The following is a 13,727-nucleotide window of genomic DNA, read 5'->3' on the forward strand; positions in this document are numbered from 1 at the left end:
GCTAAGTATTTTAGCAAACTCGATCTCTCACAGGTATACCATCAACTTGTTCTCGATGAACAAAGTCGATATATTAATACGTTTAGTACCCATATAGGGTTGTTTCGATACAAACGTTTGAACTACGGAACAAATGCATCCGCCGAAATCTTCCAGTATGTGTTGCAACGTGAGCTACAAGGGCTACAAGGAGTGAGAAATATCGCCGGCGACATTATTGTCTTTGGAACGACACGTGCCGAGCATGATGTTAACTTAGAGAACTGTTTACGTTGTCTAACAAAGAAAGGATTCAAGCTTAATCGTGGCAAATGTATATTCCTAATCAGCACACTAGAATTCTTGGACAAATCTTCTCCAAAGATGGTATTCGTCCTGACCCGAAGCGTGTTACGGACCTACTTAATGCACCACGACCTGGGAACGTTAGTGAGGTAAGAAGCTGATTAGGGATGGCTAATTATAGTAGTCAATATATCCAAAATTTTGCCACACCAACTGCTCCACTTCGTGAATTGACAAAAAAACATGCACGGTTTGAATGGAACAATATTCATGAATATTCAAAAACTCACTGCAGCACTGGCCACATCTCACATAAAAATAAAGAGACCTCAATTGTTGTAGACGCTAGCCCAGTTGGACTTTCAGCCATTTTATCGCAAAATACTCCCGGACAGAATGACCATAAGGTCATATCATATGCAAGCCGAGCTTTGACTGATCCAGAGTCACGATATTCACAAACAGAAAAAGAAGCCCTGGCCATCGTGTGGTCAGTGGAACATTTTCATTTATTTTTGTATGGTGGTCAATTTACTCTGATCACTGACCATAAGCCCTTGGAAGTAATATATGGGAAAAGAAATGCAAAGGCCTCTGATCGCATAGAGCGGTGGATTCTACGATTACAGCCCTATAATTTCAGAATTGTGTATAAATCTGGTGCTGAGAATCCCGCAGACTATTTATCTAGACACCCTACTCCCAAGAGTGTACACAAACAAGAGAAAGCTATGAAAAGCCATGAAACTTGCAGAAGTAATCAAAGCAACAAATAATGACCCTACACTAAAAAGTTTACGTGCTGCAGACTCAATAATGTAGTATCCGGTAATTAGTATTAGTTAATTAGTATGCATGAATTAGTATTCCACTATCCCAATATGCAATTGTTAGCTGTATATAAAAAGGATCCTATGTTTTGTATTAAACATTCTTATATGTTCTGTGAGTTGAGGTCATTACATTGGCGACGAGGATAAAAAAAAAACTCTTAGAGTTAGTAAAGATCCGCCTTGAGCAGCGAAATATGGAATAGTTTTCGGTTAACAACGTTAAGAACATTCGAATAAATCGACAAATGATGTCTAATAGCGAACAACAGCAAGCAGCAAGTGCCGAAGCATTGACTATTCGTGTTATAACAGAAACAAGGAACCTCAAAATACGACCTTTTACACCAGGAGATGATCAGATTACTACGGGTAAAGCGTGGGGCGATTGGTTAGAAGAAATCGAACGAGAGCTTCGTTATTTCAAAATAAGCGACCCGATTGACAAGAAAGACGCCCTAATTATTTATGGCGGTAAAGAAATAGCTAGGCTTGAGAAAAGCTTACCAAATCCAGCAGGGGAACTCGATGAATTCGACAAACTGAGGACAAAACTAAACGACTATTTCACACCCAAGAAAAACAAACATCACGCCAGATATTTATTCCTTAAACTCCGACCAAATCAGGGCGAAACAATAGCGGCATATGCAAGTCGACTGAGAGAGAAGGCTAATGATTGTGAATTCGAAGGGAACTCTGACGAACGAATCTTAGAACACCTCATTCAAACGACTCATAATCGGGTATTGATCCAAAAGGCTATCAACAAGAAGTGGAATTTGTCACAATTTCTCATGGAAGCGGCGCAAATGGAGGATACATCGCTTCAAGTACACGATATGAAATTACCCGGACATGAAGAGGTGAAGTTCGTGAACAACGAGAGACGACATAAGAGGAGACGAACACCGTATGTGGGAAAACCGTTGGGACGTCGAACACAGCCATGTAATTACTGTGGACAAACAAGGACTCACATCAGTGGAGAGAATTGTCCGGCGTATGGCAAGAAATGCAAGAAGTGTCAAAAGTACAATCACTTCGCGATAGTTTGCAGATCAAGTAAATCGGATACGCAAAAAGGCGATCGGAGAAAATCGAGTCACGAGCGTGAGATCGACCAACAAGGTTCCCAAAAGCAAAAACGATCAATCAAGAAAATGTCAGAAGACGCAACAGATATTGCAACAAGTTCCGATGACGAATTTTTCGGTCAAGTGGTAAGACATCTCAAGCAAGTTAAGAGAATTCAAGGGAACAATCAAAACAAGACCGTGACTATACATATTAATGATGTTGAAGTCAGAGCTGAACCGGACAGTGGAGCTGAAGTTAATTTGATGGATGAGCACCAATTCAGGGCACTAGTGAACCGGTGTGGTAAAGACCAACCAACGCTACAACCCAGTCAGACAAAACTGAGTACGTTGCAAAGCAAGCTGGTTGTGAAAGGAGAATTCAAGGCGACGGTTAAGAATAGAACATGTGGGACGGTGGCAAGATTTGTCGTAGTCAAGGGCAGAATAAATTCACCTCCACTTATCAGCAAGAATACCTTATTCAAACTCTGAATGCTGCAGATCAGGGAGGATGGCTCGTTCGCGGAAAAGAACAACATGAGAATCGCAGAACCAGCACAGGGAATTAAAACAGTCATGATGAGTAAAGACTGCAGTCCACGAATCAAGAAAATCACAGATCGGTATAATCAAGTGTTCAAAGGCATTGGGATGATCAGAGACATAAAGAATGATAAGAACTTTTATACCAAATTTAGTATGAAGCCAGAAGCAGTTCCAGTTGCTCAAAAGCCGAGACCAGTTCCTTATTATCTACAGAAACCCTTGAAGAAATGGCTGGAACAATGTATTAAAGAGGATATATTTGAAGAAGTGCCAGATGGTGAACCAGTGACATGGTGTTCGCCACTCGTAGTGCAACCAAAGCCAAGGTTCAGTGGGACAGATAAGGATCAACTGGAGCCACATATGATTCGAGCCAGCGTCGACCTAAGAGTACCCAACCAGTTCATGGAGAGACATCGCATAATTCAAGGGCCCACCGTTGAAGATTTCATTTACAAGTTCCACGACTGTTCCGTGTTCTCCAAACTGGATATGAGACAGGGCTACCACCAGTTGTTGCTGGATCCTGAGTCAAGAATGATTGCAACCTTCAGCACCCCGTGGGGCAATATGAGAGCAAAGAGATTGATCTTCGGGGCGAAATCATCGCAGGACCTGTTTGATGAAGCAATGTACCGGGTATTTGGGGACATCCAGGGATGTCTTAGCCAGCTGGATGATATCCTGATCGGGGGAAGATATACTGAGGAGCATGACAAAGCATTGGAAACCGTTTTGAAGAGAGCGGCTGATTTTGGAATCACATTCAACCTCGAGAAATGCCAATTTCAAAGAAATCGACTTTTATGGACACCGATTCACTCAAAACGGACTTAAACCAAGCCCTGAAAAGATTAGAGCAGTGCAAGAAAGCAAAGCACCTGAGTCAAAAGAGGCTGTGCGAAGTTTTTTGGGTATGACAAGCTATTTGTCGAAGTTTATCCCTCGATATTCATCGATTACTGCACCGCTGAGAGCATTAATACACAAAGACATTAAATTCCATTGGGGATCGAAGGAAGAAGAAGCATTCAGAAAAGTTAAAGAGAGCATCACCAGCGAAAGCACTGTGGCTTTCTTTAACCCAACTAGACCAATAATTGTGAGAGTCGAAGCCAGCTATCACGAGGGACTATCAGCGGGACTATTTCAGGAAACCAAGAAGGGACTGCAGCCAGTTCATTTTATTAGTCGCACGATGACGGAAGTAGAGAAACGGTATAGTCAGACCGAGAAGGACGCCTTAGCAGTACACTGGGCCAAGAACAGATTTAGTATTTATCTCCTCGGAGCACCAAGATTCAAGATCATCATTGCACATAAGCCATTAATTCCACTATTTAACAAGGCTACCATCAAGCTGCCCCCAAGAATTGAGAAGGGGGTGATGGGTATGCAGGATGTTGACTTCGAACTTGTATACAATCCAGGCAAGAATGAAGCAGATCCACTCGATTTCCTTTCAAGACTCCCACTACCAGAGACAAGTCGAGACACCATAGAGGAAGTTGTGAAACAGGTTATTACTGAAGAACATGCTGTCGTTGTTGATCAAATTCTAGAAGAGACGTTGGGTACCCAACTCCAGAAACTGTCAGAGAGAATCTTAAGAGGAGACTGGGAGCAATACAGGAAGGATCCAGACATCAGTCCTTTCTATGGTATACGGTACGAGCTGTACTCTGTCAATGGCATTATTTTTCGGATGGACCAGATTGTTATTCCCACACGATTACAGAGGAAAGTTGTCAGAGCAGCACATCACTTAGGACATCTGGGCATGACCAAAACTAAACAAATGCTTCGCGAGAAGTATTGGTTTCCGACTATGAATACAATGGTGGAACAGATCGTTGGGCAATGTTTTGAATGCCAAGTCACAACAAAGCAACACCAGCAAGAACCAGTAAAACCGACGGCGATACCAAAGAAACCATGGGACGTAATCGCAGTGGATTTTGGAGGACCGTATCCCGATGGCCATTATAACCTTGTAGCTATCGACAAAAGGACTAGATACCCTGAAGTTGCAAGAGTTAGTTCTACATCTTTCTCACAAATGAAAGAGAAGCTGAAAACCATGTTTGCCACTCATGGAACTCCTAGATATCTTGAAAGTGACAATGGACCACCATTCCAATCCAAAGAATTTGCCGAATTTGCGAGGACCGAAGGATTCCAACATCATCGGGTTACTCCAGGACATGCACGAGCAAATGGTGAAGCGGAAAGTTTCATGAAACTTCTGAACAAGACAGAGAAGATCGCACACCTACAAGGTCAGAGTAGTACCATAGCAATTCAAGAAATGCTGACTGGATTTCGATCGACACCACATCCAGCCACCGGTGCAACACCATATAAAGCAATGATGAATAGACTAGTGAGGACCAAATTGGACCATCAAGCCAGTTCATCAGATCCTAAGAATTCAGAGGATGCTACAATTAACAGGAAGGATGGGGCATACAAAGAAAAGATGACCCGCACAGCTCACAAAAGAAACGTTAAAGAGCATAACTTCATTGTTGGTGACCATGTTCTCCTGAAGCAGAAGAAGACAAATAAGTGGTCAACAGCATACGAGCCAGCAATCTATATCGTAACTCGTGTTAATGGATCAAGCATTGCAGCTAGACGGATTAAAGATGGTCGAGAAGTCTATCGCGACGCCAGCCAGTACAAGCTTGTGAACATGTTAGTCCGTGGAAATGAACATCGAGGACGAACAGATGAAGAAGAAATAATTTCAGAGAATGAGAGAGAAACCTTGATGAAGAATTTTGGCGAAAATGAAACAGAGTATCAAGAGCACACAGAAAGTGACGCAAGTACCAACAAAGGAGAAGAAACTAGAAACACCCCAGGAATGGAAATTCAACAGGCTGAAACTCAACAAGATGATAAACCTACAACCACTAAGAAGATCAACGAGGAACAGAAAAAAACCATTATATTTGACAGACTACATAACGTGAACATTTAAGTATCAACATTATTTAGCAAAAGCAGAAAATGGTAGGAAAAAAAAAGGGGTTACTTACTTATAATCTATATTTAAGGGAACTGATAGGGACTAAAAGACATTCTAACAGTTTAATAGTAGTTTTATATTTTTATTATTTCCTATCGTTGGAAAAAAAGGAGAAATGTAGTATCCGGTAATTAGTATTAGTTAATTAGTATGCATTAATTAGTATTCCACTATCCCAATATGCTATTGTTAGCTGTATATAAAAAGGATCCTATGTTTTGTATTAAACATTCTTATATGTTCTGTGAGTTGAGGTCATTACAAATAAGTGGGACTCTCATGTCGTCAGCGAATATAAACACATAAAAGAAGAATTATCAATCTCTTCACATGGATTAATCCTACGGGGAACTCGCATAGTTGTGCCGCACAGTCTACGACAGACAGCAGTTGACATTGCGCACGAAGCCCACCTAGGAATACAGAAAGCGAAAGCCTTACTTCGGGAGAAAGTATGGTTCCCCCACATTGATAACATAGTGAAAAACACTATAGGAAAATGCATCACCTGCCAAGCGGTTGCAAGTCCGAACCCACCAGAACCACTTGCAATGACACGCATGCCGAAAGCCCAATGGGAGGTACTGAACATAGATTTTTATGGGCCCCTCCCAACAGGTGAATACCTGCTGGTAATTATCGATCGTTACTCACGTTTCCCAGAGGTAGAAATTGACAGCTCTACAAAAGCCTCTGTGGTTATTCCCAAGCTAGACAAAATATTCGCGGTGCACGGCATCCCAAAAATTATTCCATCAGATAATGGCCCACCGTTTAAAGGGGAAGACTACTCCCGTTATCTACAGACCTTGGGGATAGAAGCAGAATTTTCAACGCCAAAGTGGCCCCAAGGCAATGCAATTGTAGAACGCTTTATGCGGCCTTTAGGGAAAGCTCTGGAGACTACAAAGCTAGATGGTCGCCCGTGGCGACAAGAATTACAACGATTCTTGTTGCACTATTGTACAACGCCACATAGTACTACGGGTGTGCCGCCCGCAGAACTGCTGCTTAACCGAACAGTGCAAAGCAAGTTGCCTGTGTTGAAGAAACGTGTAGTCAGACGGCGTAAAAAAGCGAAAGAAATGGATGAAAAGCGATAGTCTTATAACAAAGAATATGCAGACAAACGACGTCATGCAAAGAAAAGTTCTATTGAAATTGGTGACTCTGTTCTAATTAAACAAAAAGAACAAGCTGACTGCCAACTTCAACAACGAACCCTATACGGTAATGTCCAAAACTAACGGTGAGATCACAGCTACAAACAAGCATAGTCACACAGTTAGGCGAAATATCTCGCACTCTAAGCAGATTCCACGGACAATGACACCAACTGATGGAAATGAATCAGATGATTCTGAAGATTACATCATACCAACTAAGAAAACCGACTCAGACACTGCAGGAAACCGGAATGACGAGGTTAATGAACACCCACCTATCGCACCTCCAAGAAGAACAGGAAGGTTTCGAAGAAGGCCTAATAGATATGGAAACAATGTTTTGGGATAAAGCCATAGACTCGTTAAAGTTTGAAAACTCAAACACACTTAATATTTTTGGGATTCATTTTGTTAAAAAGGGAGCGATATAGTGAATAAGTACTTGATGTAGTATAGTTGATCTAGATACTTTACTAATTAGGACAGTGTGACCATATATGGAGAGGGACACGAGGGCTATAGATCTAGACTCGTGGTAGCAAAGAATTGTCTTGTAGAGTTTGTACATTAAAATATCACAAAATGAAATATTCGAAAATGGCGGTTTACTCGATGTGAGCATAAATTCGGGGCGTTTTAAGACGAAATGTGGGCGATCGTAGGACGAAAAAGGACCAATAAACTGTTTACCTTTTTTCTTTAAAAAAAAGTTTGTATTCTAGGGATTTTGGATTGAAATTTAATGACGATTGTCCTAGATATTCCGGTTTACATATTAACATATTCTTACGTTCGAAAAATCCATACATCACATTCATGGGAGAAGGTGACAGTACATAGATTACTGTCGGGCTGATTCTTGCCTTTATTCATAAAAGAAGATGTTTTAAAGTCTCCTTGGGAACCATCGAAACCGTTGCTCCGTTGTTGTGCTCGAAGTTGACATGGGTATCGAAGAGGATAATGGCATTCTCTTGTTTGACAAAAATGATGGTTATTCCGTTAACCATAACAAAGGTGGCAGCGTAGTCGTTAAACTCGAAGTAACTGGTCATCTGGCTGGAGAGTGCAGATTCTTCAGGTGTATCATCTTCTCTGGCAAAACATACGGTGAGCTCCTCGTTTAAATTAACTTCCTCAACGCTACAGGTGACGAAGGGTATTGCCTATAGAACGCTAAGAAACCTCCCGTGAGAGATGCAGCTATCATAATTATACGATGTTTGCTTCATTACATCACTTTTGCTTCATTGAGGCAACTTCAATTGGTTGCTGACAGGGTTTATTTGGGATATATGGTTGTGTAATGTTTATCTCCAACAATTCTGTTTCTACAAACTCTTTCCCCTCGATTGTCTGGTAATAGTTATAGTCCTTGTTGCTTGACACAGTGATGGTTTCATCTTCTTCTTCATCAGACTGATTATCATTGTTAATTGTAGATGGAAGAGCAGCAGATTCAGGATCAAGTAAACTATTATTGAAACGGTCAGTGAATTCTTTATCTTTCATTCCTAGAGGCACTTTACACAACTGGCATTGGTTGTCGTTATCCTTTAGGCAGGTCACATGGCGAGTGTGAAAGCACCGAAGTCGCGCAGCATTATTGACACTTTCTTCATCACATGTGGAGAAATCACAGACAGTGTGTTGATCTGGCTGAATCTTCTGGTTATACTTGTCATGCATGTGCATATGACACTGCTAAGCACTTGCTATCAATGGTTACATTGCGAAATGATGGCAGCTGAAACTTTGGCTTGCCCTTTAATTTTAAATTTGAGGTGACTTTGCGAGGAATCTAAAATTTGAAATAAAATTGATATCCCAAAACTGATAAAGTTAAGAATGTTAAAATGTTATTATTGAGCATTTTGGTAATAAACATACTTGCTTGATTTTGTTTAAGTTACTTGCAATGCATTGGAATTTTTTCGATCAGAAAATTCAGCTGATTTTCCATCCAGAAATGTGTGATCTTTCTCGTTGTGTCCTTTTTGATACTCCGGAACAAAGTGGTGTTGAAAAAAACTTTCATGCTGGACGCCGCTGATTATTCCTTTGCTCTTTGGGTTAGCCTATAACAGTTGGTGAATTTGAAAGAGAGATGTTACGGCGCAGCTTCGAGTGCCACACTTCAACCTTCTTTTCTGTAAAAACAATGGGCCAACGTTTCTTGGTTCAATGGTACTCTGGGAAAAATCATTTTTTGTGTTGAGTATCACACAGCATTGAGAGGGTTAATTTATCATATTATTGACGTCGTTGCCAGCAGATATATATTTTGTTTGTTTCATTTACCTTAAAATAATTGATACCTTTGTTTTGTTTTCAAGTTAGCATTTAAATTTCCTGCCATGTTTTTTAATCTCGCACATGCGCGGACGTTTTTCCGCGGTGTTGATTTTAGCGGATTGTTGTTCGTTGACTTAATCGAAACAAGGCAATGTGAGTAGGTATTATAATTATTTCGTTGCCCTAAGTGAGATAAGATCCGACTCACTGGCACGCTCTCATGTATTCCAGATAGGAAAAGCTGTTTTACTCTTTCCGCTTTCAGTGGACCCCAATAAAGGCTTCACCGTCATTATTTCTTTGCGGTAAATCATTTAATGAATTACTTTCGGGATAATCAAACATGTTGGGATTTTCCTTGGGCTTACATGAAGGACTTGGGTGCAATTTAACTATTTGAGCATAAGAGGTTTTAATCAATTTAACTTTTAAATCTGTATTATTGTTAGGGTATAGTTCATCTTCAACACAGCCAACATGGCTATCAGTTTGCGTCTCATCAGTCATGTTTGATTGAGCCCCATTAGATTTATCCAGCTGGCTAATGTATTCTACTTCATTGTCTACGGGATTGTTTAATTGGTTTGATATCAAAGTGTCATAAACGTCAATTCCCAAACGATCATTTGAAAATAGCTGGTTAACAATCTCCTTCTTTTTAGAAGAAGTAAGTACCGCATTAGTATTGTTTGAGGAACTAAATTTAGATTGACTTCGTTGTTTCTGCATGTTCGCGGTCCAAGCTGCCTCTGTCGTTATAGATTCGTCTCGATCGAGCTCTGATCTAATCTTGTTAATGTTTTCCTTTATACTAGCAACCACGGATAAGATGTGCGAGATTTAGTCTGCAAATGTTCGGACCGCTTCACTGTTTACTGACTGGCCAAGTGTAAGGCTTTCGATAGCTTCCCTAACATCGGACATATCGCTCGATTGCGCATGCTACTTGCGATCTTGCACGGATTGTTGACCACAATCACACATGTGTTTAAACAGCTCACCCAGAATCTCGCTTGTATTGCCCCTGGTTATAAACGAGGAATTCTTATTCTTTCGCCAGGATATATATACATTCTCTGAACTAAAGAGCTTTTTCTCTCCTCCGGAGTGGGACCAGGAATCAACCATGCAATTTCAATTTCTCAGCAACAAATTGCTTTAACGTAACCAGTCCATGCGACCCATAAATTCGTGTTCGGTTTTGTTGAAATTGCCAATTAAGAGTGTTTAAATATAATAATAATATAATAAAACATAGAATTTCTATAGCGCTAAATCTACAATACTCTAAAGCGCTTTACATTTCATAAAACCTATGACCTAAATTACTTATAAGACAGTTTAAAAAAATGCGTTTTCAAGTGTCTTTTAAAAATGCTAAAATTTGCCTCAAGTCTCAAACTGTCATGTAAATTGTTCCATAATATTGGGGCGGATCTTCTAAAACTACGTTCACCTTGAGTAACCTTCTTAAACCTTGGAATAACCAAAAGGTTTTTTTCATCTGATCTTGTGCCTTTATTTTCACGTCTTTCCAGCAATTCGGTTAAGTATTCAGGTGCAGTTCCTTGGATGTTGAGTGCAAACTCAAAGAAATTAACAACACTATATTTCTTACTTTCTCGCTTTAGTATTTAGTTTAGTTTACAGTCGACGGAGCTCAAAAATACACGTCTGCATGCACGTCTATAAGGCCTAATTGGTAAACCAATTATGTGGTAGCTAATTGGTTTTCATTGGTTGGATGAGTAAATTTGATACGGTAATTAAAGATAACGCTAAGTTGTGTTTAAGATACATGGATGACATCTTACGTAACATGAAGCGGGATGATGTTGAGTGCAAACTCAAAGAAATTAACAACTTGCATCTGTCTCAAATTTACTTGTGAACGCGAAACGAATGACTCTATTACATTCCTTAACATGCGGATTTGTCGTTCGAGAGGAGAACTAACGTCGACATGGTACACGAAATCAACGGATACTGGTCTAATCATGAGCTATCATGCATTGGCACGTCATGCAGAAGTATACAAGAGATCGGTAATCTCAGGCTTAGTTCACAGAATACATCGGGCGTGCAAAACATGGAAAAATTTTCATCGGTGTCTAGTAAAGGCAAAGAGGGTACTAGAGGATAACCAGTACCCCCCCCCCCCCTTCCTTCTATGAGCCAATTATTCAGAGAACGTTAGCTAAAATTATGAGCAGCAACAACTTAGAACGCCAAGATGTGGAAAAGGAAGATTTGACAGGAGTAAAGTTAGTATTTATGCAATACAGAGGTCGAATTACGGAAAAATTTGAAGAATCTTTAAAAAGATGTGAAGCACCGTGTAAGGTTGTGTCCACCCTGCGCAAGGTTAACTCAGTATTACCGTCGTTGAAAACGCCTGTGGAGAAAGCCTTTAAGAGCGGAGTTGTGTATAAAATAGAGTGTCCACGATGTAAATCGTGCTATGTCAGCCAAACAAGTCGTCACTTACTCAACCGTATTCAGGGGCATCGGAATAAGAAATCCCCGGTGCATGGGAAGTCACTTTGAATCATGTAATGGTACTTTGACATTGGATGTTGTAAGCATATTAGCCAGTTCAGTTAGATCAGTTACAAGCGTTGTGGATAAATTCAATCAAACCATCCTTAAATACAAAGGATAAGTATAGAAGCCCCACAGTTGTTATTAGGTTGTAGATTGGCTGTTTATGTATTTTCTATAAGTTCTAACTGATGTATGAACTTGGACAACGAACAAGTAGTTTTAATTATTCTTAACATTTAATTGGTTTTAGTTAGGTATTATGATAATTAGTTATTTTATATGGTTTGCCGTTTGTACGTTAGTTATTTTAGACCTGAAGATGGTACTTTGATAACAAAATAATTATATTGTCGATTCTATAGCTGTTGGCTCCTTCTAAAAGTTCAATAAAGTAGATTTGTTAGTGAAATCCAATTCAATTCTTTAACCTGCATGATAAGGCTTCTTCTTCTTTCGTAGCTGTCTCCGTTGCCCACATACACGTGTAAAAATATCATATCTTGTAGCAAGTCTGTTCACAAGCTTGCAACAAGATTTGTTTGCATTGCTTGTCCCAAGCTGTTGACGAGATTGGACAACTTGTTAACAACTTGTAACAAACTTGTTGAATCAAAAGACTTGCTACAAGGCTGTTCCAAAAAGGCTGGTACAAACATGATGTGACAATATTGCTCAGACAATCTTGTGCTGTCAAGTTCGTAGCAATGTTGTTATCATATCTGATAAGACTTATCAGAACACTCTTGTTACAAGTCTCCTAGTCCCATCGGAATCGCTACAAATTGTTAACAGCTTGTTCTATACTTGTTACAACAAATTGGAGCAAGCAGTGCAAAAAAATCTTGTTGAAAGCTTGTGAACAGACTTGTAACGTACAACTCTGCCGCAGACTTATTATTACTTGTGCGTTTTTACGCGTGTAGTTCCCTCGATCGTGCTTCATGTGCGCACTGCCAGAGACACCGGAGCAGGAATTCAGCAGGGGGATGGGGGCCTTCCTTACCTCTTACCAGCAGGGATAACGTGGCAAAAATGCCCTTTCTTTTTAAAGGATTACATTCTATATGTTAAGTAGAAGTTCCTTGCTATAGTGCACTGATTCTGTTATTTCACTTAAATATTATTCTGTTTGATTTATAGACGATTAGAGTCATATTTGATTGGATTTTTTTGATTTATATTTTTCTGTTTAATTTATAGAACTTTCCAGTGAAGAGTGATGGCTGATATCCTACCAATATGATCTGAGATACAGGATACAAAGCTCCCAGCTCTTTTGTTTTTACTTCAACCTTGAGCCTGAAAATTATAATTCCGTGATTTGTTTGACAGTGAAAATCTTACAATTTCTACGGAAAATTAATCCACTTCTCCATGGAAACAGCCAAACAGGTTGTTTATTTGACATAGAAAAACTATTGGTCGTAACTTGAACTCTCCCGTGCAGGATTTACCGGGCAATATTAATGTATTTTGTTTGCCAGGATACCAATTAAGTGATCGTTGTGTCAAAATCATCGCATGTAAACTTTTTAGCGCTACCACCCGGCGATGTCCATCTGCCTTTTAGCTGAATAGCGTGCATGGGCCACAAATATTTTTGATAAATAAATGTTTGTAGTTCTCTTAAACCGTTCATCATCATAAAAAATTGCAGACCATCGCTGTGTTTATATACTTATCGTTTAAAATAAGTCTAAATTCAAAATTATTCGAAAACTTAACCGGAGTTTCTACCAACTGACTGTCCGCCATCTTGCATGGCAACGATGTATCAAAACAGTGCGTAAGGTCCTGAACGCACTATACTCAAAGAACAGGTATTGGATGACGAAGGATTGGCTACATTAATGTGCGAAGTAGTGTCGGTAATTAATGAAAGGGCCCATTACAAAATTATCGGACGATCCTCGTGACTTGAGCCCCCTGACCCCAAACCAGCTGC

At 39.9% G+C, this 13,727-nt stretch overlaps 1 protein-coding gene across 1 annotated transcript; it reads left to right on the forward strand.

The window, feature by feature from the left end:
* The first annotated feature begins 4,955 nt into the window (after nt 1-4,955).
* Nucleotides 4,956-5,729, forward strand: LOC114544916. The gene has a single exon (XM_028563406.1). It carries the CDS (start codon nt 4,980-4,982, stop codon nt 5,727-5,729), a length of 750 nt encoding a protein of 249 aa, XP_028419207.1. The 5' UTR covers nt 4,956-4,979.
* Nucleotides 5,730-13,727: the final 7,998 nt, after the last annotated feature.

This window comes from Dendronephthya gigantea, unplaced genomic scaffold, assembly GCF_004324835.1.
Source record: "Dendronephthya gigantea isolate DGI-Jeju-01 unplaced genomic scaffold, DenGig_1.0 000004F, whole genome shotgun sequence".
Classification (NCBI taxonomy): domain Eukaryota; kingdom Metazoa; phylum Cnidaria; class Anthozoa; order Malacalcyonacea; family Nephtheidae; genus Dendronephthya; species Dendronephthya gigantea.

Excerpts from the sequence above, each read along its gene's own strand:
- LOC114544916 (XM_028563406.1), top strand. The coding sequence starts at position 4,980 with ATGAAACTTCTGAACAAGACAGAGAAGATCGCACACCTACAAGGTCAG.